General features: G+C 35.9%; 1 protein-coding gene across 7 annotated transcripts in view; it reads right to left on the bottom strand.

Moving 5' to 3' along the window:
* Window positions 1-2815: 2815 nt before the first annotated feature.
* dacha (dachshund a) overlaps window positions 2816-25824 on the bottom strand; it is a 136281-nt gene continuing 113272 nt past the window's right edge. For 3 of the 7 annotated variants that reach the window (XM_046867275.1, XM_046867270.1, XM_046867276.1), the window contains 5 exons: window positions 19251-19396; window positions 18971-19118; window positions 17795-17959; window positions 10840-10902; window positions 2816-4113 (listed from right to left, as the gene is read on the bottom strand). In XM_046867275.1, coding sequence (XP_046723231.1) covers window positions 4076-4113; window positions 10840-10902; window positions 17795-17959; window positions 18971-19118; window positions 19251-19396 — 560 coding nt within the window. In that variant the 3' untranslated portion in view covers window positions 2816-4075. The remainder of the gene's footprint in view (window positions 4114-10839; window positions 10903-17794; window positions 17960-18970; window positions 19119-19250; window positions 19397-25824) is intronic. The other 4 variants (XM_046867272.1, XM_046867277.1, XM_046867271.1 and 1 more) reach the window with 3 other exon arrangements.

Genomic DNA, 25824 nt, shown 5'->3' with positions numbered 1-25824 from the left:
TTCCATTTATCAGATGGTGACAGGCTGCTTCTTCAGCTGTTCAGTATTGAGCTCAAGAACTAAACAAGTGTACAGTTGCAATGCAGTGCACAGGGATATATTTAAAATGAAAATACAGCCTGTATGTTTAAGATCTAATTAGAAATGTATTTTTGTTTTTAAATCAATAGTGTATATTTTGCTGTATATATTTCTTGATGCAGTTTTAAAATATATTTTCCATAATTCACCATCAAATCAACTAAAAAATGGTTCATAATTATTTGGCAATCAGAACGTGTGTGTGTGTGTGTGTGTGTGTGTGTGTGTGTGTGTGTGTGCATGTGTGTGTGTGTGTGTTCTTTCAGGCAAAAAGTACAGGTGGTGATTTATGCTTTTGAGAGTATTGAAATGCGCCTTGACATTTTTCTGCTGTTGTGTAGCCCACTTCATTACGTTGGACTCCCAATGAGATTCCCTACTCAGTAAAAATAACCTGCACATGTTTAAATATGAGTATTGAAAGGAAGGATAGACTGTGTGTGATTTATAATTAGAGCCATCTCACAAAGAGTGTTTTACTGCTTTGTGTTTTCAATTGGATTTGATGCTATATATATATATATATATATATATATACACAGGTAGTCGTCGACTTACAACCTATGCAACTTACGACCATTCGACTTTACGAATACAATCGCTAGCCGCGGCGTACGTTATTTCTTTACCAGCTTCCGGCATAATTTCAGAGTACTGTAAATATAGCCTACTCTACTTACGACCAAATCGTATTCTGACCGATTTGTCAGTCCCAATTGTTGGCGTAAGTCTACGACCGACTACCTGTATGTCTGTATATATATATATATATATATATATATATATATAGGTAGTCGTAGACTTACGACAACAATTATATTTATATAAATAATGTATATATGTGTGTGTGTGTGTGTGTGTGTGTCGACAAACGAAGCAGCATAGATAAATCAATAAAAAAACACAAGAAACATAAAAATCTTTTGGTGACACTAATAATCACCACATCAGCAGCAGTAGTATGACCAGAAGGCAAATGATTGATAAAACCACTGGCCATGAACAATCTATTCCTATAGTACACAAGTCTAGTTTTTAAATGTAAAAACTGTCCATTTTAATGATTCATTTGCTTAAAGTTTTTCCTTGCCACAGTCGTCACCAGCTTGCTTATCACCACATTATCTGTGTAAAGCTGCTTTGAGACAATGTTTATTGTTAAAAGCGCTATACAAATACAAATTAATTCAATTAAATTCAATTAAGGCCATGCCAGCATGATGTCAATATGGCTTTAACTGAAAACAGTTATGAGCCACCTGATCCTGGTTGTGGCTCATATTTAATCCCAAGAACAATATTTAAAATTAACATGTATTCGCTGCCACTGATTGAGAAAATGAACATAAGAAGGATGGGAAGAATAGGATGGAGAAGGAAAGAAGAACATTATCCCTGGCTTTAATGCCAGGGTCCTTTTATTTCCTGTTGATTGCCAAATTTAAATTAAATTATTTTTAATGACTCATGCAAATGGTGCAACTCTTTTTCAATGATCAAATGGTTTGCCGCACCAATTGTCTTTTAATCAACTCCTCAATATTAAAATATTACTAAACAAAAAAGAAGTATAGTTACATACAGCATAATGAAATGATGGCTAATTAAAAGTAGATCAAACAATCAGTTTCTAATTGAATTACAAATGCAGTGTGTGTATGTGTGTGTGTGTGTGTGTGTGTGTGTGTGTGTTTGTATTTTTGACAGTTTGGACCTCAGGCATAGTCTCATCAGGTCGCATCACATTATGCCAAATGTAGTTATAATGACTCTTGGTGATATTCAGGTACTGCATTCAAGCATGTGAAAAGGAGACCACAATTATAAATAGAACTGCAGTTTTATTAATACTAGGATGTACATAATTTTATTTATTTTTTTTTTTTGCTACAATCAATTTGTATCTATTCTATTTATACTATGGCCCTATATATACATATACACATATACCAAAAAGCTGTTAATTGTCATTTATTGAGTTGTTTTCTTAATAGTGATAAATAAAAAAATATGCAGCCTTACCTTTTGGCAAAATAAAGAACAGGGTTTATTTGTCTGAACACAATTTAAATAATAAAATGAGAACCACACACTTTAGATGGCCAAGCTTTGAAGGTTTTTCATTTTAAAGGCCATCTTTTAAAGGTTTTATGTATCTCTGCAACTGTCAGCTGGAGGTCTCTCATGACAACACACTGCTGTAAATTGTTGTATAGAGCTAAAAGAAGGTGCCTTGGCAAGTGAAACCGATTGTTTATAGTTGTGGCAGAGAAATACCAGGAAAGAAACCCAGCATCTGATTGGTTTGAGACTTCAGGTAGTCTAGTATTTGTGACCGAGAAATATATTATAATTATAATATATTATAATATATTTATTTTTATGTTGGTTTGTGAACTTACTTTTGGTATCATATATAATAGTGCTGTGCTCAGGAAGTTATTTTCCAGAAATGTGCTTTTGAAAGATTTAGGAATAAATTAATTTGTATCCATCTTGATAAATAAGACCCACTGACATTGTGAATGAGATTTTAGAAATTTTTGGGCAGCAGTTGTTCAGCGGTTGGGATCAATAAGTTTTGGACCAAGCTGACCCTGCATATAAATTTCAACTTCTTTCCAAGGTGAAAAATGCTAATTAAAGTCTATAGTACACATGTAAATATAGTAAGCTTGCATTGGCCATTTAACTCAAACGTGTAACCAAGAAAAAAGAACTGCAAAGAATGAAAAAGTCTTCAAATTCAAATTTATTACTCCAAAAACAAAACCCAAAATCTATGAAGATAATGTCAATGGGGGTGTTTTATTTGTCGTGTTATGGGCAATGTTTTTGGAATTTGTGGTTGTCCTTTTGTAGCATCATCAATAGCTGCCAGAATCATAACCATGGTTTACCTTTCTCCAGAAACTTTTAAAAAATAGATGAGAATCGGCAGCTCTTAATCTTGAAACAGTGCCATTTGTCATCAGTGTCATCAGTATTGTATCTACAAGCATGCTTGCATCAGATGTGCATTAAGGTTCTTCAATTTTTATTACAATTTTTTTTTTTTTTTTTTTTTTTTAACATCTGTTTATTTTCTTTCATCACTAAAACTGTATCCACTTCATAATGACAATGGAATAGCAAATGCTGAAGCGTTTTTACAAGTATTTATAAACAAAGATAAAACCAGAAGGGGAATTACAGTTAACCTGTATTTATAGCATTTTTTTGATTTTCATTTTTTTTCTCTTTAGAAACAATATAGAAACTATTGTCAGAGGGGCAGAGCCCAAAATACAAAAACTTTCCACATCACTTCTCAAATATCTGCTTAAAATGCTAACTAAAAAATAAAAACAAAATAAACAATATGATAAACACTCTGGGTAGGAAAATGTGATGCTTCTACATTTCCTAAATAACAGTATGATATATTTTTTAAAAGGAGGCAAAGATGAAGCAACAAATGCTAACAGTTTATAATTTGCTGGTTTTCAATAAAATTAACATGTTATCCATGGTCATTTGCTTTAGTTGCTTTAGCTGTTCAGTATCACTGCTGTACACTGAGTCGGCTAAAAGCAAAAACAATCGTAAATGTGTCCTGAGAACAGTAAGTAAAAAGGAGGACACTGATGTGGGTTTCAGCAAAAAGGGAAACAGTTGACAGCAAAGTATATCTTTATCCTGAAGAAACATTCCAAAATGTGTAGGACATAGATGTTCATGTAAAACAAAGATGTTTTTTGTTTGTTTGGTTTTTTTTTTACAAATTGTTGTGATGCATTGGGAAGTTGCCAACAACAGCACTCCTTAGGTTGAGCACAGGGCCACATTACACACACTCACTCGAGTCCTGTACAAAGGGTTTGATGGTCAGTGGTCATCAACTTCAGCACTTGCCTCTATGAAAACTCCAATGTCAGTGTCAAAAAGTTCAGAAATGGAGTGAGGAAGCCATCTACTGGTGAGGAGTAATATAAAGAAGAGCTTCACATACATCTCAATACATAATGGGAGGTTTGGAGTAGGGTCTATTTTCTGTGGCAAACACAAGAACAGAATGAACAAGTTAGTTTATTTCTGTTTGGCTTTTACTGGGTCATGCATTTTAAAAAAAATTTCCTTTTTTTTTACTTGTTCTTCCTTAATTTCTCTTCTATATAGTATCTTACTGTCTCAGCATTCTCAGTTTGGAAATTGATTCTTATTCATCAATATTGACATGTAGATTGAGAAACAATAAGAAACCATTCATTAACATGGGAATGCTTTTACATATTCACAGTTCAGTTACAGTTTACAGTTACATACTTGTGCCACTGAGCAAGATGTATGGAAAATGGTAAATGACTATGCACTTAAAGGTAAATCAAAGTAAAAATGCAGGCACTGTGCATTTGAAATCACAAGGCAAATAACTACATACAACTAGTTTAAAAACATATATAACTTAATATAGTTAGCGGCAGAAGGTACATTCATCCTAGACTATGGTACGAGAATGTCTATAAAATAGTCTATGTATGTCTCTTCAGTTAAACAGGAATATGCTTTAAAGCATGTGGGATCTGAATTGAAAGTAAAAAATGTGATGAGTGTATAAAAAATATTATACAGGTAGTAGACAAAGGCCTCAAAATAATATTGAACAATCACTCTCGTACTGGATTTACATTTTGTCAAACTGGGACATTAATTCTATGGATTTATCTGAAATTATTTTCTAATTATTATTATTAAAAAGGCTTATTTGCCTTTTTTGCTTGGCTTTAGTGTTTTTAGCCCAAGTGGCATGGTTTTCCATTGTATAGTCCAACAAAAAAAGGTGTTATCTACAGTGAGGAAAATAAGTATTTGAACACCCTGCTATTTTGCAAGTTCTCCCACTTAGAAATCATGGAGAGGTCCGAAATTGTCATCGTAGGTGCATGTCCACTGTGAGAGACATAATCTAAAAAAAAAAATCCAGAAATCACAATGTATGATTTTTAAACTATTTATTTGTATGATACAGCTGCAAATAAGTATTTGAACACCTGTCTATCAGCTAGAATTCTGACCCTCAAAGACCTGTTAGTCTGCCTTTAAAATGTCCACCTCCACTACAGTTATTATCCTAAATTAGATGCACCTGTTTGAGGTCATTAGCTGCATAAAGACACCTGTCCACCCCATACAACCAGTAAGAATCCCACTACTAACATGGCCAAGACCAAAGAGCTGTCCAAAGACACTAGAGACAAAATTGTACACCTCCACAAGGCTGGAAAGGGCTACGGGAAATTGCCAAGCAGCTTGGTGAAAAAGGTCCACTGTTGGAGCAATCATTAGAAAATGGAAGAAGCTAAACATGACTGTCAATCTCCTCGGACTGGGGCTCCATGCAAGATCTCACCGTGGGGTCTCAATGATCCTAAGGAAGGTGAGAAATCAGCCCAGAACTACACGGGAGGAGCTGGTCAATGACCTGAAAAGAGCTGGGACCACCGCTTCCAAGGTTACTGTTGGTAATACACTAAGACGTCATGGTTTGAAATCATGCATGGCACGGAAGGTTCCCCTGCTTAAACCAGCACATGTCCAGGCACGTCTTAAGTTTGCCAATGACCATTTGGATAATCCAGAGGAGTCATGGGAGACAGTCATGTGGTCAGATGAGACCAAAATAGAACTTTTGGGTCATAATTCCACTAAACGTGTTTGGAGGAAGAAGAATGATGAGTACCATCCCAAGAACACCATCCCTACTGTGAAGCATGGGGTGGTAGCATCATGCTTTGGGGTGTTTTTCTGCACATGGGACAGGGCGACTGCACTGTATTAAGGAGAGGATGACCGGGGCCATGTATTGCAGATTTTGGGGAACAACCTCCTTCCCTCAGTTAGAGCATTGAAGATGGGTCGAGGCTGGGTCTTCCAACATGACAATGACCCAAAGCTCACAGCCAGGATAACCAAGGAGTGGCTCTGTAAGAAGCATATCAAGTTTCTGGCATGGCCTAGCCAGTCTCCAGACCTAAACCCAATAGAGAATCTTTGGAAGGAGCTCAAACTTCGTGTTTCTCAGCGACAGGCCAGAAACCTGACTGATCTAGAGAAGATCTGTGTGGAGGAGTGGGTCAAAATCCCTCCTACAGTGTGTGCAAACCTGGTGAAAAACTACAGGAAACATTTGACCTCTGTAATTGCAAACCAAGGCTACTGTACCAAATATAAACCTTGACTTTCTCAGGTGTTCAAATACTTATTTGCAGCTGTATCATACAAATAAATAGTTACAAAATATTACATTGTGATTTCTGGATTTTTTAGATTATGTCTCTCACAGTGGACATGCATCTACGATGACAATTTTAGACCCCTCCATGATTTCTAAGTGGGAGAACTTGCAAAATAGCAGGGTGTTCAAATATTTATTTTCCTCACTGTAAATAGCTATTAGAAAAATTATTAGGGGTTATTTGCAGGTTTAAACTCATGGATACACAAAGGTCTAATTTAATGTATGCTCATCACATATGTTTGGATTAATCAGAGCCATTCATAGTTTTGAGCACAATTTTGCATTATCAAATATGCACATCACTTTCTCCAATAGTTTGAGCTTGTGATGGTGGCATCAGAAAACATAAACTATCTCAATATGCCCTCAGCACACCTGGTTCACCTTTTTAATTACTTTTTGTACTCAGTTTTCTCCTACACCCCCATCTGCCACACTGCACTTCTCTTAATCGGCTTGTAAAGTGGACACCTTTTGTGTTCAGCAGTTTGCTGTTCAAGCCACTTGTCTTGATTAATTAGAAAGGCACAGGTCGGAGTAATGGGCCAACACTGGTGTGGAACCTGAGAAAGCGTAAAAAGCTTTTAGCTTGCCACATGGGCTCTCTGCAAGGACAATCAAACCTAATGAAATCAGTTGTCAGTGCTAAGCTTGCAAAACTGTGAAGTCCGACTTGGGAGTGAAGCGTGAGCTAATTAGATATTTGCTGTGTGTAATGGATAAATGTGGTGAGGTGGGGTGGGAAATGCTGGAGAGTTGGATGGGGGATGGTTTGGACAGCACACTCGACCTAATTAGATTTTTACTAGACATAATGGATAAATGTGGTAGGGTGGTAGGAGTGGCTATGTCCTAATCCACTGATACACAGGCACTATCACCAAAGGCATAAAGTCACCAATCTTTAGAGACTGAAGAGACCTACATGCCCATTCTAAGAGTTCAGGTTGTCATACTCAGCAGCCTAAAAGTACTGGACAAAACTAGAGAACATAGAAATTCTTCTTATGTCTGTATAATATTTGTGTGGCCCTAAGCCTATTCCTATGAGTTAGAATCATAGGCTTTGGTACAGTATGGTTAATGGTACGACTGCAACAGCAAAAGGATAAAAAAAAATGGTGATCTCTGAATTTGAAGATTGGGAAACTGGCAAAAAATATAGGCAGGGGCATAAAAAAAATGTATACTATTTTTAGCCTAGCACTGACTTATATCCACCATATAAAGTGCACAGATGCACTCATGACTGATATGTGCAGAGTACCATAAAAACAGAGGTTCTCAAAGAGGGGTCCAAACTCATTTTAGAGCCTTATGATCATGGAAAATGTGAAGGGAATCACAGAATACAGTCAGAAAAATTACATTTACTGTAATTAAAGAAGAATTTCGCTGTCAAAAATTTGGCAAAATTGCGATTATACATTTGTCTGTGTGTAAAAAAAAGTCTAAAAAGTCTGTGTTCTGCATGTATGTGTGTAAATGATTGGCACAGATCCATAGTTTCATCTCTTACACAAAATAATGCATTCATTACGCTCGTGGCGTTTCCAGCATCTTACATCTCACTATATGAGGACATGAGCACATGAACTTCATCTCTAGAACTTTTCACCATTTAAATTTGCATTTCAGCAGCATTTCACTATTTCATTTGGTTAAAGTCAAATTCACACAGAAACATGGTCTTTACTACAACCCTTTACTACAAGTTTGGTTTAACTTGAGGAAATTCTAATAAATATATTAAAATTGCTCAACAACATCAATAATAATAGAACCAAATTCATTGTGTGTGCCAACACACTTGGCCAATAAACCTGAGTCTGATCTGATTCTGAGAAGGCTTTTTATATTGTGTCTCGATGGATTGATAAAATTAAGAAAGCATACAAAATTGCACAAGAACTCAGTCTTCTATTCAGTACTCAGTACTTATTTTCAGTACTCTTCTATTGAGAAGTCAGTTCTTGTCTTTTATTGAATGGTCAAAGAACGCAGTAGTCAGAGCTAGCAAACTACATCTGTAGCAAACTGCACAAGCTCAAATATATTTGTGTAGACTTAAAGCTTTTTTTTTTTCATTATTTTACAATGGCTGACAGAGGAGAAGAAATGGATTTGGTTGAAGATATAATTACAAGGGCATTTTTGAGCTGGGCTTTTCAAGTAAAGCTGGTTATTGTGAGGAAAGGTCGACTAAACAGTTCAAAACAGTTGTTAAACTTTTTCAAGAACCATTTATGCTTTTGCATTTCTTTCCTGTAGAAGTTGCACAAAAGCACACAATTTGCCTTAATTTTAAATCCCCAAGAAAAACATAATCCCTTGGGTTTCTGTGGTTTGAGAACTCAAAAGGTACCGCAAAAATGCAAATAAAACCCTTAGTGGAATTTTTATTTTAGTAGATTACTTCTGATGCTTTTGCTGGAGATAATTTATGGGGTGCAGCTGTGGCTGCAGTAAAAGGAGAGTTGTTGAATTGTGTTCAATGGGTTTCTTGCTTTAGTAATTGTTTTCTTCATACTGCATGGGATCCAGTACCTGTCTGAGATGCAGTGCTTTGTTGTACAGCATTTTGGTATTATTGATGGATTCTATAGCCATGGCAAAATGTTTTTTCAAGAGGTAGATCGTACTAAGAGTAGATTTAGTGGTCAGACACCACTAAAAGCCTAGCTGTGAATTGCAAAGCCCACTACTGATATATTGTTTTAATAGAACTCCTGTATGGCAGTCTTACTACTGTTGATTTGCTGAAAGCTTTTAAGATAAATTAGTTAAATTTGCTTAAATGCTGTTGAGTCCAATATTTGAAAATATGTGTTATTAACACAAATTCAAACTGCATATATTTCTGTTTATCACTAAAACAGGTCTGAAAAATTGAGGTTGAAATTGTTTACAATGGCATCTAAGAGTACAAGATTTTAGTAAGTGTCTGCTTAATCACTGGGTCCCTAGCCACAAAAAGTTTGAGAACTCCTGCCATACAATACAACGAGAAAAGTCTGATGATTTCATGAATTAGTATGGAACATAGTAAATGAACAGATGAACACATGAATTAGTACAAATAAAAAAAAAGTACAAAATGCGGCAGGTAGGCATTTTTTAAAGGCACATGGGAAAGTGAGAAAGAGCCCTGGTTAATATTTGGGTTTGCTGAGCAGGTCCCCAAGTGCACTCAACCCTATTTGTAGCCCCCATAATGCACATGAGACTTTAAACCATGTGCATTGAACATTGCAGACTGATCTTTTTCTATAGCTAAACCTGTATCAAACTATTATTCTATTCCAACAACCTTCTTTGGCCTATAGATGTACAGATACTGATGTACACATACACTAATAGGTAATAACTTGTTAGACTTTTATACAGTACAAGGGGGCTGCTTTAGGGACTTTTGGTTTCAGGCAGTTTTATCTGCAGGCTATTCAATTTGCAAGCAAACTACAAGCACTCAGAATAAGATAAAAAAAAAATACAATTAACAGTCTATTATGCATTTTAAATTAGTCACTTTATTACTTTAAACTTTTGAGTAGAGAAATTTTCTAATTATTATAAAAAACATCAAGGTTACTTTTTCCCAAATAATTATTGTATCCAGTTATACTGTAACAATGTGATAATTTGCATGCATGTTCAATATTCTAGTACAATGTCATCAAACAAAATATTAGCCAATCACATATTGGAGTGATGAATTACAAGTTGGTACATCATTGCTATCAGAGGTGGAATATAAATGTAGTTTCACAGAGCTCTGTTACCTACAGCACTGCCAAGCTCAATATCCTTTTTAATTCACAAACCTTTTACTGAATGTAAATAATTGGAACCTTTTACTCTAACTAACATTTTTTAACATTACTAACATTTACTTACTAACATTTTTTCTTGCATTGGCCTTTTTAAAAATTTTTTTTGAATATATTTTGAATGTTACTCAGTTTGTGCATGTTAACAAGACTTGTGAAATCAACTGTATGTATGTAAATATATGTTACTATATTATATATAATGCATATAATATATGTAACTTTATAGGAGTGTGTCGTGTTTAGCCATCAATAATTTTTTGTCAACCCAACAATATAAATACAATATTAATTTCACACTGTCAATTCTCTACTTCTCAATTTCTCTAAAATTCCTCTACTAAAATTCTGAATTTATTTTATAATAAATACACAACTGAGTATCTGGTTGATCCTAAATTCACTGCAGAGAATTGTGGTAAGGAAACATCTCAGTTGTGATGCGGTAGTGGTGTGTAATATACAGATTACAACAAAATTACAGATTACACAAATCATATCTATCTATCTATCTATCTATCTATCTATCTATCTATCTATCTATCTATCTATCTATCTATCTATCTATCTATATATATATAAAATATAAAAATAAAATATTTACTTTATAAACTAAACTCATTTGCACGCAAGTATACAGTACATTCTTACCTTGCATGGCTGAGTCCTGCTGATTGCCATTATGCTCAGGTTCCACTTCTGGCATCACTGCTTCTGAAACCAATCAATGCATACTCTCAGAATTGCTTATTTGTAAATCAATTGTCACCACCAACCAATAAATAAGGGCACACTATAAAATATATTAGCTGTATTCACTTCCAAATAAAAAACATTACAGTGCACTTTTGTTATGCACACAACTATCTGTTATGCAACTATCACTTTAACACCCCAATTAAATGTGGAAAGGCTCCCAGAAAGAAAAGTATTAAATAACAGAAATGACTGTTTTTTGACAATAGAAAATGCAAATGAAAAGTTTATTAAAACATCAACTGTATTTGCAGTTGCACTACCACCAGGGAATTGTTGTCTATTTTTGGGACATTGTTGAAATATATAGACAAATGTCTATCTGTGACAAATCTATTGGCTGTTATATTGTAAAGGCATTTTGAATCTTTGGCATGGTTTGGGCCCACTTGTACAAATAAAAAGTGACTCAAATGAAAAAAAAAAGAAATAATCTGTCTGATCATCTTTAACCTATGAAGAAACATTTCTATTCTAATGGGAAGAGTTGTCTTTTCCAAGATAACCTAAGCCCTATCCACTGGTCACAGCTCAATTAATGGTTTAATGAAGCAAATATGTAAACTGCCTTTATCTTTGTATTGACAAAAAAAGATAAATGGGTAAAATATGTGAGACAAAAGATTGCAGCTAATACAAAGCTTAGTTCAAAAACAATTACGGCATTCCATGCTGGTGCAATCAATAAAAAAATTAATAAAATTAATAAAGTATATATATATATATATATATATATATATATATATATATATATATATATATATATATATATATATATATATATATATAATATCATGGGCATTGAGTTTGTTCTCTCTATGCCACTTTCACTGTTGTGTAAAGTACAGGGGTCATCTTTCCCTCGAGCTCTGAGATAAAAGGCAAAAGGCATATTCCAATTAATGAATGGGTATGATGAAGAATTATCCCTGCAGTCTGAAAAATACTTACAGATGTTCACATACACTTAAACTTTTAAATCTTTCGCTGTGCACATTCGGCTTCTGGTAAGATTAAGCAAGTAAATAAAAAAAAACAAAAAACGCCAATTTACAAAAACAGTTTAGCACTTTTAATGGTCTAAATGTGTGCACATTTTTGATAAGCATCTTCCTCCATTTCCTCCTCTTGCATTACGATGCTAATGTATTGCTAATAGTCAAAGGCTAATATGGAAACATATGCACTGATAAGGAAACATGAGAAAGGGAAGAGGAATAGAAATAGAGCAGGAAAAATGGCATAGTGATTGGAATATTTGAGAGGAGATTGGAGGAGTTCTCACTCACATGAGAAAGGAATGGAAACAGAGCACATAGTCCTAGAAAGGAAGTAGCAAAAACACCAGGAAGTAAGGACTCTCAAGAATTTCCTATTACAAAATCACTATTACAAACTAATATTATTATTATTATTATTATTATTATTATTTATTATTATTATTAGAGAAGTGAAAAAAGAGTGCAGACAGGGTGGAGTGAGTGGAAAAGAGTGTCAGGAATGATTTGTAATAGAAGGGTTTATAGGACTGTGGTAAGTCCTGCTATGTTGTATGGTTTAAAGGCAATGGCGTTGTCAAAAATACAGGGGGTGGAGCTGGAGGTAGCAGAGTTTAAGATGATGAGATTTTCATTGTGAGTGACAAGGATGGACAGGATTAGAAATCAGTTTATTAGAGGGACTGCGCATGTAGGATGTTTTGGAGACAAGGCGAGGGAGATAATTTAGACATGTGCAGAGGAGAGACATGGGGTATATTGGTAGAAGAATGCTGCCAGGTAGAGGGAAAGGAGGAAGACCAAGGAGGACGGTTATGGATGTGGAGAGAAAAGATGTAGAGGACAGGGTAATATGGAGAGCCCGAACAGAAGCAGCCAAAAGAAGAAGAAGATTATTGTAGAAGATTATTATTATTATTATTATTATTATAATTATTATTATTATTATTATGATTGACTTATTTAATTTAACTTAGTCCTGCCCCCAGAGTGAAATGCAACTTGTTATGCTCCACTTAATGTGTGTATTCAAGCCATAGATGAGTGTGCGTAAATTTGGAGGCAAGTTTCTCACACAAACATATTGATACATGTTATTTACCCTTGTTTATATTGCTGTATTCTGTATTTTAGTGTTCTGATTTTTAATATATACGTATTTCCAAGAAGCTAATGCTAGCACTAGAAATGGCAACAGTCTCTACACCTGTGTTCCGATACATGCTGTAAAAGTGAGATACACATTATATTTCATATTTTTCTTTAATTTATGCATTGTACAAATGTCAATGGGCCATATTTATGTGGACTGATAAGGTAACTTGTATTGAGAAGCAGTTTTAAAGGCGATGACCACATGCATTGCTAGTCAATTGTTTGTATGCATAGTCACATGTTCTCACCCTCTTGTTCATTGATATGGATGTTTATTTGTTGTTTATTTCTGTAAACCAGAGCTGCAACTAACAATTATTTTGATAATCAATTAATCAATTAATCTGACAGATTAATTAATTTATTAATAAAATTATAAAAATCTAAGTTTTGCTTATTATAACTACATTTTAAAGCTTATAGTGGTTGCCAGTGGCAGGCCGTGCTTTTGGTACCTGGGCCCTCAGTGTGGACTTTCCCCGACTTAATCCACCTCTTAATACCACCACTATCACGTCTCGATTATAGAAAACATGGATACTATACATAAACGCAATATAACAGTGTGTGGCATTACAGAGAGAGAGGCATTTTACAAATGGAGTGTGAATACCATTTTACTAAAGCAAGAAACCCAGTTAAGACAACTTCAAGCCTCTACACTACCACTGCACCTACATGATCTGGATTAGTTCAGAATAAATATTTGTCTAATAACAGGACAAAAACATTCAAAATTTTATTAAAATACAACCTACTCACCAGAGATGCATAGTGATAATTTGCACTGCTCCTCATAGGCTGTAAACCAGTGGTACTGCTCATATTCAGTGGTTTGGAACAAACCTTTCCCGGGCTGAGACAAAATAGATTTAAGTATGTCCAAAACCAAATCAATTTCTCTTCTTCCGTAGGCATAAAAAAGGTCTAACCCAGATGTATTTATGTGTGCAGTGCTACACACGTGTTTGGCCAGTCGAACTTGGCTGTAACAGTTTCCTTCTGACCAACCAAACAGAGGACAGAAAAATGCTGATGCTATTCTGGCCCTGTGAGGCGAATATGAAATCTGATTGGTTTAACAGACCTGTTGGTAATGGTAAAAACGCCAGCAGTATAGACTTTGCAGGCCCTGGGTAGGTTAGATTGACATGGCAGCACATAGAGGCTGAAATCTGATTCATCCACATACACATACACCTACCGGAAGCAGTGCAGCCAAGAGTAACGCTACGAAATGAAGAGAATAGATAATGTAATAAATTAATACAATTTCATAGAACAAATATTAGAATTTAGATTGTAAATGTAGGTCAGTGCTTCTGATAGTGTTTAGGCCAGCAGAGAAGGTTTTGCTGGCCCTGACCACTTGCCACTGGTGGCTGCTTGTTGAGGAGTGCATGGGGAATTTCTCTAGAAATGTACTCATACTGGGTTGATTCTATCTGCAAAAAAAGCAAGAGCTACTTGCATCACTGCTACGACAGGAACAGCAGCTTCAACAACATCAGCCAGTGCTGGCTCAACATTTCCAAATCACCAACCAGAATTCTGCGCTACTGTCCTCTCTGGCCTCCATAGTTCAGCCGTTAAGGGACCATCTACCACCAGTCCAAGTACCAGTTTAGGATCTACTCCAATCTAATCCTGCACTGGCTCCGGCCCAGGCTCTACTCCTGGCTTTGCAATCTCAAGTACTGGAGCCCAGACTTCCCCCTCCTCATTACCCGCTTTTCGGGTGATCCCAGTGCCTGTCGTGGATTCTTAAATCACTGAGCTCTCAAGTTTGAGCTGAAACCTTCCTTATTTCCCACCGACTGGCCAAGAATTGCGTAGATTATAACTCTTCTCTCAGGCTGAACCCTTGAACTGTCACAGTAGTTTGGGGGGAGCACAGAATGATGCTGTTCCAGCTACTCCAACTTCACAGCGTTATTTAACAAGGGATTTTGATCGCCCAGTTAGTGGTTCTGAGCTCTCCAAAACGCTTCTTACTCTCTGCCAAGGTGACAACAGCATCTAAATACGCTATCTAGTTTCGCACTCTGGCAGCCGGAAGCAGATATAGCTGCCCTCAAAGTATGCTTCCAAAATGGCCTCTCTGTGGTTCTTCAGGATGAACTGGCCCCTCAAGATCCCCCTGACACAATTAAATCACTCATCAATTTGGCTACACATTTGGACATTTGTATCTGGGAGCGGGGATAGCATAGGAGACAGTTAGGAGTTAATACCCAACAGGGCATGTTAGGAGGGGAGAGGGGGCTCACAACTGGCCCAGACATTCCCAAAGCTCATGCAGTTAGGTCACGCCCGTCTTTATCCCAGAAGCATAATCGACGGCTCAAGGAGAGGTGTTGCTTCTATTGTGGCAAGTCATCATTCCATGATGAATCTTTGGCATTCCCCAAGACATTTTCTCTGACTGCAGCCCACAGTTTGCCTTTGGGTTTTGGAAGACCTGCCACCACCAGTCTCTCCTTCAGTCCAATGGGCAGACTGAAAGGCTGAACCAAGATTTAGAGAACACCCTGAGATATATGGTGACCAAACCTTTCTCCTTGTCCTCCTTTCTCTTGTGGGCTGAATATGCTCACAACACCTTCTGCTCTGGGGATATCACCCTTCAAATGCCAGGTTGGTAATAAACCCCCACTGTTCCCTGCTCAAGAGCCTGAGATGGCTTTTTCTTCTGCTGTACAATCCGTCCGATGATGCCGCCTGACCTGGAGTGGAGCCCGTGCCAAATAATCTGCACTTCTTAGCAGTACCATACCACTGGCTTAAGCAGGGGGACACATCTGGCACTGCAGGTTTTGAGTCCCTGGCGGTGTAGTGTGTTGCTGATGGTAGCCTTTTTACTTTGATCCTAGCTCTCTGTAGGTCATTCACTAGGTCCCCCCGTGTGGTTCTGGGATTTTTGGTCACCGTTCTTGTGATCATTTTGACCCCACGGGGTGAGATCTTGCATGGAGCCCCAGATCGAGGGAGATTATTAGTGGTCTTGTATGTCTTCCATTTTCTAATAATTGCTCCCACAGTTGATTTCTTCACACCAAGCTGATAACTTATACTGATAACAATTTAAAACAGGTGCCATTAATACAGGTAACAAGTGGAGTACAGAAGAGCCTCTTGAAGAATAAGTTACAGGTCTGTGAGAGCCAGAAATCTTGCTTTTTTGTATTTTCCACTATAATTTGCAAATAAATTCTTAAAAAATCAGACAATGTGATTTTCGGGATTTTTTTTCTCATTTTGTTTCTCGTAGTTGAAATGTACCTATGATGAAAATTCAAAATTCAAAAATCCCCAAAAATTCAAAATTCAAAATCCAAAAATTATATTACACTATAAACGATTTCTTTGCATTATCATTTTTTTGTACTGGTAATTGCTGCACTGTCAATTTGCTACTGTATTATTATACTGTATTGTTTGCACAACTTTTGTTTGTATGTAGTCCTGTGTGTAGGTCTGTATGTCCTGGTAAGTTTTGTGTTATCTAGTGTTAATTTAAGTTGTTTTATGTAGCACCATGGTCTTAGAGGAACATTGTCTGGTTTCATTGTGTACTGTACCAACTGTAAATGGTTGAAATGACAATAAAAGGCACTTAATTTGACTAAAGTATGATGAGACTTCTTGTTGTCTGATGGGTTCAGTCCCCACCAAAAAAACTGGAACAGCATAGGCCAATAATTTTTTTGTTATACACTGAAGACAATTGGGTTTAAAAGATGAATATGAGATTCCAGAAATTCATTATACATATAAATATTGGCTATTAATTTAATATAGGCATCATTCCATTAATGTTCAGGAGATTTTTCATGTTTAAAGATGCTAGTGAAAACCCTATCTCACTTTTTTCACTTTCATTTACTCAAGAAGAATTGGCAACCTCCATGACATGAACTGCATGTAGAAAATTTGCATAATCTTTGAATCTGGTTCACAGAGATTGTATTTAAACAGCTGACTAACCAGACTTTGAATATATGTGTAACTTTCCTAAAATAAATAATGATGTAATTTAAATGCATAAACTTTTAACAAATTAATATGTTGACAACATTTTTATGCAGTCATATAATACATATAATTTCTCATAAGTTCTGTCATTCATGTCAATCATTTATTTTGAACAGGGTGAAAGCAAAAAAGGCAGCCTTGGCTAACTAATGTCCATATTTTTTTTTTAACACAAAGACAGTAATGAACATATCAGGACAGCATGTTAGCATGTGCACCATTCCTGACCTTAACCTTTCTGCATTACCATTAACATCTAAATATAATAGTTTGGAATCAAATCAGCTATTCATGTGTGTAACTCAAATGTAACCTACTTAAAGTTGAGACAATTTCTAGATATTGATAGATAGATGGAAAGATTATCCCAAGAGGAAAATAACACATTAGGTACATACACCTAAAATACGTAATGTATGTAGGAAAAATGCCTCTACAGGAACTGCTGCAACAAGCAGCACAGCACCATATTCAGATAATTTTATCTGTATACAACCTATTTTATCTGTGCCTCAACACATGTAGTATGCCCAGTCATCTTTAGATATATAAATATAATAGAGTCTTTCCTCTCTGACAAAAATCTGAATCAAATAGTGTGCAAACATAATTTTCCAAAAGGTGTTTAAAAAAAAGTTAGAGTAATTGATAAAGAGAGATACCAGTGAAAAGAAGCGCACCATTGAGACTCATGCAGAGGCTCTCAGGAGAGGTGGCTTGTTTGAGGGCCTGTTCCACCTGTTCTCTCCTCTTCGACTCAAAATCCAGAGCCTCCTGCAGCTTTCTCTTCACCTTCTTCTCCTTCTTCAGGCGCTTCTGGATGGTAGCTGAGGTGACAGCCAGAGAATGAGTAGTATAAAAGTGTGAAATATCCATGAAGATATGCTTTGCTGTTACATTTGCCACTTTTCATAATTTGCAAATTTACACCTGGAAATTTTCAAGAGCTCAATTATCACTAGAGACACAAGACTGTGAAACTCTCATTAACTTTCCCTTGGAGTTGGCACATTTTAAATGTAGCAGGCACGTGAGACAGCATGTTCAGTTTTTAAAACAGTTGTTTTAATTTAACTTATCATAATTAATTGATAAAAAAAAAAAAAATCAAAGCTGAATTTCAAGTATTTGGTTAAAACCTGACTGCTCATTCAGCTTGGAACAGCTGCACCTAAAATAATGTTTGCACACACACACACACACACACACACACACACACACACACACACACACACACACACACACACAAAATATCTCTCCTCTGGCACCATCACTTCTTCCTCACACCTCTTTAATCTTTAATTTCCTGCACCATTAAGAGCTCTGTATGAATAATTTGCATAGCAGCAACAGCCATGGCAATGAAATTATTGAAGTGTTTGTACATATTGTTGGAGTTGTTATCCAGTCAGTTAATGGGCTTAATTTTCTTGCCGCAATTGGGGCAGCAGCCAACTCTGCGATAAATCCAACTGTTAGTAATATTCATTTGGCAGTACGCCATCGTTGTTTAGTCATTTCATAGTCTTTTTTTCTTTTCATTCATCTATTTTTCTGAGTATATAGATATAGATGTTGCATTCTGATTTATTCATTATTACTGTAAACACAGAGAAGACAGTAATTGATGTTTAATTAACATTGAGATGTGCATTAACCAATTGATTATATTAAGTGTACACACTGTTACTAGTAACTAGTAACTAGTAACTACTAACACAGACTGTTTGAATTCAAACATAAGACACATTGTGTATTCTTAGACATCTGTCCATTTGTTCCCCCTATTGAATCTGACAGAAAGTACATGCACAAAAGCATCTTTTGCCTGTATTTACCTCGACTGTGGAACTCAGAAGTTAGCTGCCTCTCCAGAGTCTCTCTCATTTCTCGTTCTCTGTACAGCTCCATCTTGAGCTCTTTCCTCTCCTGCTGTACCTGTTTTTCTTGCACACGTGCATTGTCCACTGCTACCTTTAGCAGGCCCTGCAATACACAAAACACATCTCTTTAATACACAGTAATGACGTTTAACATGCCATTTTCAACAATGTAAACAGGCAGAGATATGAGATTACACACACACACACACACAAGCCATTACATCAACCTCCGTACCTGAATGTTGGTCAGCAATGTTTCAACAGAGGAGAGGCCCTCAGTGAAGAGGAATGGAGCAGGAAAGCCTGGCGGAAGAGTCTGAGCACCCAAAGGAAGTTTCTCAAAACCTGACTTCAGTAGGGGCAAGGCTATCTGAGCTTCATCTATAAGAAACACAAACATTTTTTTAAAAAGTTATACACTTTAATATAAACATATTATATACCTTTACCCAAATTAAATAACATCACTGTAAAAATAAATATTTTTTTAGATTTAACTTTTTTTTTTTAGTTTTAGTTTTTGTTATTTTATTCTATTTTAATTTCTAGTCCTGTTTTATTATGTAACGTACAATAACATTTAAAATGTGCATTTAATAAAGGTTTCAGCCTTCAGTATGTACAGTCTTAAATAATATTCACACCCACTTACAGTTGTGCTGTACAATCTTTAGAACATATATCAACTGAGATTAGAATGTTGAATTTTTTAGGGTTAATATATGAAAACTCAGCAGTAGGAAAGATAAAACAGCAAAGCAGTGTATATCTTTAGAGGAACTGTGTGCCTGTTTGTACAAACTTCAGCAGGGCAGTTCATTGTTTACTATAACACACTCTCCATATGCAATGCAGTATTTCCACCTCCCCACCCTGTTAACCTTATCCCCAGTTGATCCATATGTTGGACAGACAGATAGCAGGGGCTGAAGTAAAGAAAGCAGGTAATGGAGATAGAGGAGTCATGATTCACTTGGGCTAATCTGTCTGGAGTCTGTGCACCATCTTGGATAAGACAAATAGGACAGGAGGGGTGGGAATTGTGATGGCAGTGTATCATGGGTCACATTGATTTCTGTGCCAGATAACCCTGCTCTTCATTTGGCCCATTGTTCATCTCCCCACCTGTCCCTATAGCAATACATTTCCCATTCTTTCTCTACAGTAAAAAGGAATTAAAGTGGAAACAGAAAAGAAGAAGAAAAAGAAAATAGGAAATAAAATCTTCCTCCTTCTCCCCTAACGCTTTGACTTTGTGTGATTGAGTTTTTGCTGTGGCATTAAAGTGGTGTGCAGCAGATCAAGGTCATGTGGAGAGATTGTGAATCAGAGGGAGACTGAGAGAGTAGGACAGGATTTAAAGAGGGAGAGAGACTGGGTGAGAAAAGGGGTGAATGCGACATTGAAAACCCAAAGGTATGAGACGAACTGCAAGATCACACAGTGAAACTCCAAGTCAAGTCTTTTTATTCTCTTTCCAACCAAATACAGTACAGTACACTGTGAAAGATGCAATGTTTTCCCAAGACCAAGGTGCTACATTAAACGACATAAATATACACAAGATAATTCAGAAACACTACAACACACAACAAAACTAAATGGACAATAAATAAAGTGAACAGTGAAACATTTTGTGCAAACAACAGAACACAGTGAGACAGTAAACAGATTGACACTGCAGCACCAACTAACAGTGCAAATAAACCATCATTAATCTATAATGTTTATGAAGATTACAATTAAAGTTGCATGCAGTTGTATGTATCCTTATCTGATGTTCAACAGTGTATTCTAATCCTAATAAATAGTAGTCTAGTAATGTCAGTATTATTAATTGGGTTACATGTCATCATATAACCCACCATATTCTTCTATTATGCAATTTGTTGTTCTCTTTAACCCTAACTTACACTGATTCCCCAGCCTTTCTTGTACTACAAATCCCAAGTCTGGGTTAGCAAAAATGCTGGTATGACAGATTTATCTTGCTTTAACAGTCTTCAATTCACACTTTAATTCATTTTATTCTATACCAAATATTGCAGGAAGTGTCCAAGACACAAACCTAGCATGCACAAAAAAATAAATGATGTGTGTATATGTGTGTGTGTGTGTGTGTGTGCGCGTGTACACGCATGTATGCGTGAGCGAGAGAGAACTCCTTATTATGAAATGTCTAAGTCTGCATAAGTTTTGAATTTGTGCATTTAGTTCTTAGAGTTGCTATTTCACTTAGATGTGACACTTAAAATCAGGTGTTTTTAGTGTCTTTTAGTGTGCTTTTGTATGCTTTTTAAGCATAGACAAAACACTCCAAGCCAAGAATACAAAGCTTGTAAACATATAAATAAATCAAACAACAAAACAACAAATAGCGCTTAAGCCCACCATATATACTACATTAATTTTTCAATGGTCAAGCCCTTTCATTTGCCCCACTCCTAAAAATAAACACATACAGTTTTTATTTTACTCTCAACAAAAGCAGTGCTTCGGTCATTCACTCAAATTTTGTTTATATTTTTAAACATACAAGCAATCTGAACATTACATTTTTAGCACAAAATTTGTTAGTATTTGTATAGAGTTTCTATGTCTGTATAGAAAGCATTATAAGTAAAAAGGAAGTTTGACAAATTTTCTAGAAGAGCTGTGGTTGGTTCTACAAAATGCTAAAACTTATCAGCTAATTTCCTTATAAAACTGCACATTTGGCCTAAGACTATGCATTTCTAGAGTTATCACACCAGATATTGACTTTTTTTTATTTATTATTCTTTTCTGCTAATTATTAAAGAAAACATGCACAAAACATGCTTTAATTATTTTGAAGACATTTTTGTCCATTTTTTTGCTGTGTGTTGTGCACATTACCTGCATATAATAAACGTTTAAATCGTTCGTATTGACCATTTTAATTACAACAGCTGTGTGACTAATGCAGTTTTGTAGTTTGGGTTGTATTTCAAGATGACTGAGGATACAGTAAGTTTGCTTACTTTATCACTTTTCTTTATCTCTCAGAAAATTCTGTCCTTTAGGAAAACACTTGACATGATGTCAGCCTTTTCAGAGAAAGTGGATCTTTCCTGGGTTCCATATGGAGTACCAGATGCTGCAAAGCACCAGAGACTACAAAAGCTATCAGTACTCTGAACTATGGTTTTATTGCCCTTAGTCTATTTGGTATTTTTTTAATTTCATACATGTGTTTAGAGGACATCTCCTGAACATTTAAAGGGCTCTTATTAGAGAATAATTAAGTGCAGTGTTTTTGTCAGGTGTGCAACCACACACACAGTTGTTTACATAGTGATTTACATATCCAGATCAAGGCACTCTAGTAATTATCCTAATTGCCAAAATAAATATTAAAACATGGGCAATGGCTAATTATTTGAGTTCATGATGTGAGGCCCATAAACTGCCATGCATTAATTGCCATGTCAAATTAAAACTAAGACAAGAACATCACATTTACTAAGCTTTGATTAGCCCATTTTGTTCAAAAATAGTGCTCAGATTTTGCCTATGCACAAGAAGATGCCTATGCACAGAAGGTGTCCTGCTGAACTACGACTCATATGTTAAATTCTTAATCTCCATCTTTAAATAATCACTCAGGCTCAAATCCCCATAAATGAGGACTTTGAGTCCCATGAGTACCAAATCCATTAAAAGCTGTGCATTTCCCTCCTGAAAGTAAAAGAAACACATAAACGTTGGGAAACTAAATGAGTTAAATTATACTAAAATAGCTCAATGTTCATGCTTTAAATCTCAGCTTACCCTGGCCCATAGAAAAAAAAAGGAGATGAAAGCATAGCAATAAAAAATGCAACAAAATGTGTCTGGGAAAAGAATATGAGCAAAGGGGAGGTTAGTGTTTATTATATTTTATCTGCTCTGGTCTGGCCACAGACTAAATTGCTTTGGAGACAAGGCCTCGGAGACAAGATCCACAGTATGCAGGACATGTTATAAAAATGCAACCAAATTGATCCATAGGGAAGAGAATAGACCATAGGGAATAGACCCATAGGGAAGAGAATGGACATTATGTAGATGGACCACTAGACCAACTACATACACAAATTTTGCTGTAAACCAAAGTCAGCAGGAATGTCTGTAAAAGTGAGTCACATCTTTGAAAGTTTAGACACAAGGATGTAATAATTCAAGACTTAAGATTTTTAAACAGGTTAGAAATTATCAGCACAAAATCTTGTGAAAACATTGATAAGCTATGGCCAGGGGAAATCCAGGTAGTATAAAACTTTAGTTTCTATCTGAAAAAGTAATCTGAATAAATTTCTCATCAGAAAAGTTATGATATGCTAAATATTATGGCTAGTGCACACAAAAAAAATAAACATACAATGTTTTATGAATTTTTTTTTTGAAATTAAAATAAAATAAAAAAGATAATGATTTATCTTAATATCCCCTCCAAACCATACAGCTATGCAATAAATATTTTAGAGGCTCCTTCTTAAAAGACAAGCTACAGGCTACTAGCTACTTTCTATATTTTCTAGGTGCTGGACAATGTTCAACATACACAGTGAAACATTAACATTTTATATTTTACATTAATATTAATTAATAATTATTATAATAATAATAATAATAATTAATAGGTAAACAAACATAACAAGAACTTGGCCACTTGCAACTCCAATCACTAATAATTACTATGCAGAGATGAAAATAAGGCCTAATGAGTGTTCCCCTATGCCAATTAGGCTTAGAGTGTAGTACTATTCAGAATATTCAATGAGAAGAATACTTGCTCAACACTGTTCAGTTTTTTAACCTGTGCACAGCAGGACTGAAAAGAATAATTTGTGTAACCAAAGAGACAAAAGGATTCAGTAAAACTGTGGAAAACATGGCAGGTTCTATGATATTGCTATTGGAATGTTGCCTACTTAGTGAAAACAGGTCAAGGGGTTTAGTCTAAAGCTGTGTTCAGATCTGGCATCACTTTGAGGGTGATAGTAATGAAGTGAAGTGTTCAGCCATGCTGTGGATACATGGAAACATTATATTATGCATACCATTCACATACTGTAGTCTCTACTCATCTGCATGCTCCTTTTTCACAACCTGTATTAGTTTGTCAGTGAATGTATCAACTCACTATGAGTTGCTATGATCAAATTCACTAAAGTTGTTTGTGCAGGATGGATTTCGTAAATGCACCTCACTTTTTATTTACTTTTTGTGTGTGACATTTAAAAGCACATGAAAATAATTAGCTTGGCAAAAGTTGCACAAAATGCAAGCCTTTATCAACCAATCTAAGCATCTAACAATTTAATAAAATGTCTCCAAAAGTCTACGTCTTAGTAGTATTTAACTTATGACTGGCTACAGTTTGGTTTACTCTCATGTACTATTAAAAAGAAAATCTGTACTTTGTATCCCCACAAGCAGAACAGAATAGCACCTGTCTTTATTTCACACAAACACACACACACACACGCACACACACACACACACACACACACACACACACACACACACACACACACACACACACAGAAAGAAGGGGAAAGTCAGGCAGAGCAAGCACTCATTTATCACTCATTTATTTAGGGTGACTTTCAGCTGCACTAACCTTGCCTTAAATTGCCAACTGTAACAGTAACTTCTCCCTTCACAGCATTGATTTTTCTCATTGGACACCTTTTTCTAGGAGAAGAAACGCTTTAAACCCTTGCAGCCAAAGCTCTCTCCCTGAGGCCTAGTGCACCCAGCTACAGTTTAATTAAACCACCCTAAATATGCTTACAACAGCAATCAAGCTAATGATCAGTGTTCTTCAAACACTTCTTTTTGCAAACAATCTGAGGGAAATGCCATCAAATAAACATAGAATATAATAAGGGAAAATATGCAGTTCATAAAAACAAGGAACGCAGGGCTATTCACAGCAACATGTACCTTGACTTCAAGCCAAAAAATAGGCAAACTTCTATCAGTTCTGAATCAGAGCCTGAAGGGCTAGATCCAAAATGAAAGAATGAGGTAAGCATTTGGATTTTTTTAGCCCTCATAGGGCTAGGGGTTTATTCTAAAATGTGCACTTGTTTTGATTGATGCTGATTTACTGGTTCGCTTATCTCAAGGGCAAAACAATGGCGCAAATTTCTATCAGAAATCATTACAGGCCATTTCAAATAATTTCCGTGTGGCTAATTTCATAATGGTAGAAGGGAAACATTGATTGTAACCAGATGCCACATATTATCTTGCTCTGTGGAAAAGTGGACAGGCAAATATGGAGTGCGCAGAATAACACATTATAGTCTCACTCTTTCCTCCCGAAGTACTTCCATGACCCCTGCACACCACATCAAATTAAGCCATATACATTAGCAAACAAACTGGACCAGAAGCACTTGACTTTTTTCCAAACTGGAAAATATGATGCCCACATTTTTTCCAATTGTAAGCTAAAACACTAATAATACAGCAGAGTGTGCAATAGTTTACTATAGTGTGGTCACACAAGGCCTAGTCATATTTATTCTTTATTTTCTAAAAGTATGTGAGAACTTTTAGTGCTACTGTTTACATAAAACTACACAATATGGCACTTCCTGAATAATTTAGTCACTGCAGATGTCCATTTGACTGCTCCATGCCTAAGTGGCATGTTTTTTCATAAGAAAGCAAATAAAAAAAAATGCTATGTAGAAGAAAAGTATTCACATGGAACGTTTTCCTTTTATAGTCTTGACTCATGTTTAAAAAGCTGTAGGCACTGATTTACTGCCTAGAGAGAAGTGTAGTGCTTC

Source organism: Silurus meridionalis, chromosome 15, assembly GCF_014805685.1.
Source record: "Silurus meridionalis isolate SWU-2019-XX chromosome 15, ASM1480568v1, whole genome shotgun sequence".
NCBI classification, from domain to species: domain Eukaryota; kingdom Metazoa; phylum Chordata; class Actinopteri; order Siluriformes; family Siluridae; genus Silurus; species Silurus meridionalis.
This window is presented reverse-complemented; position numbering and strand designations above follow the sequence as displayed.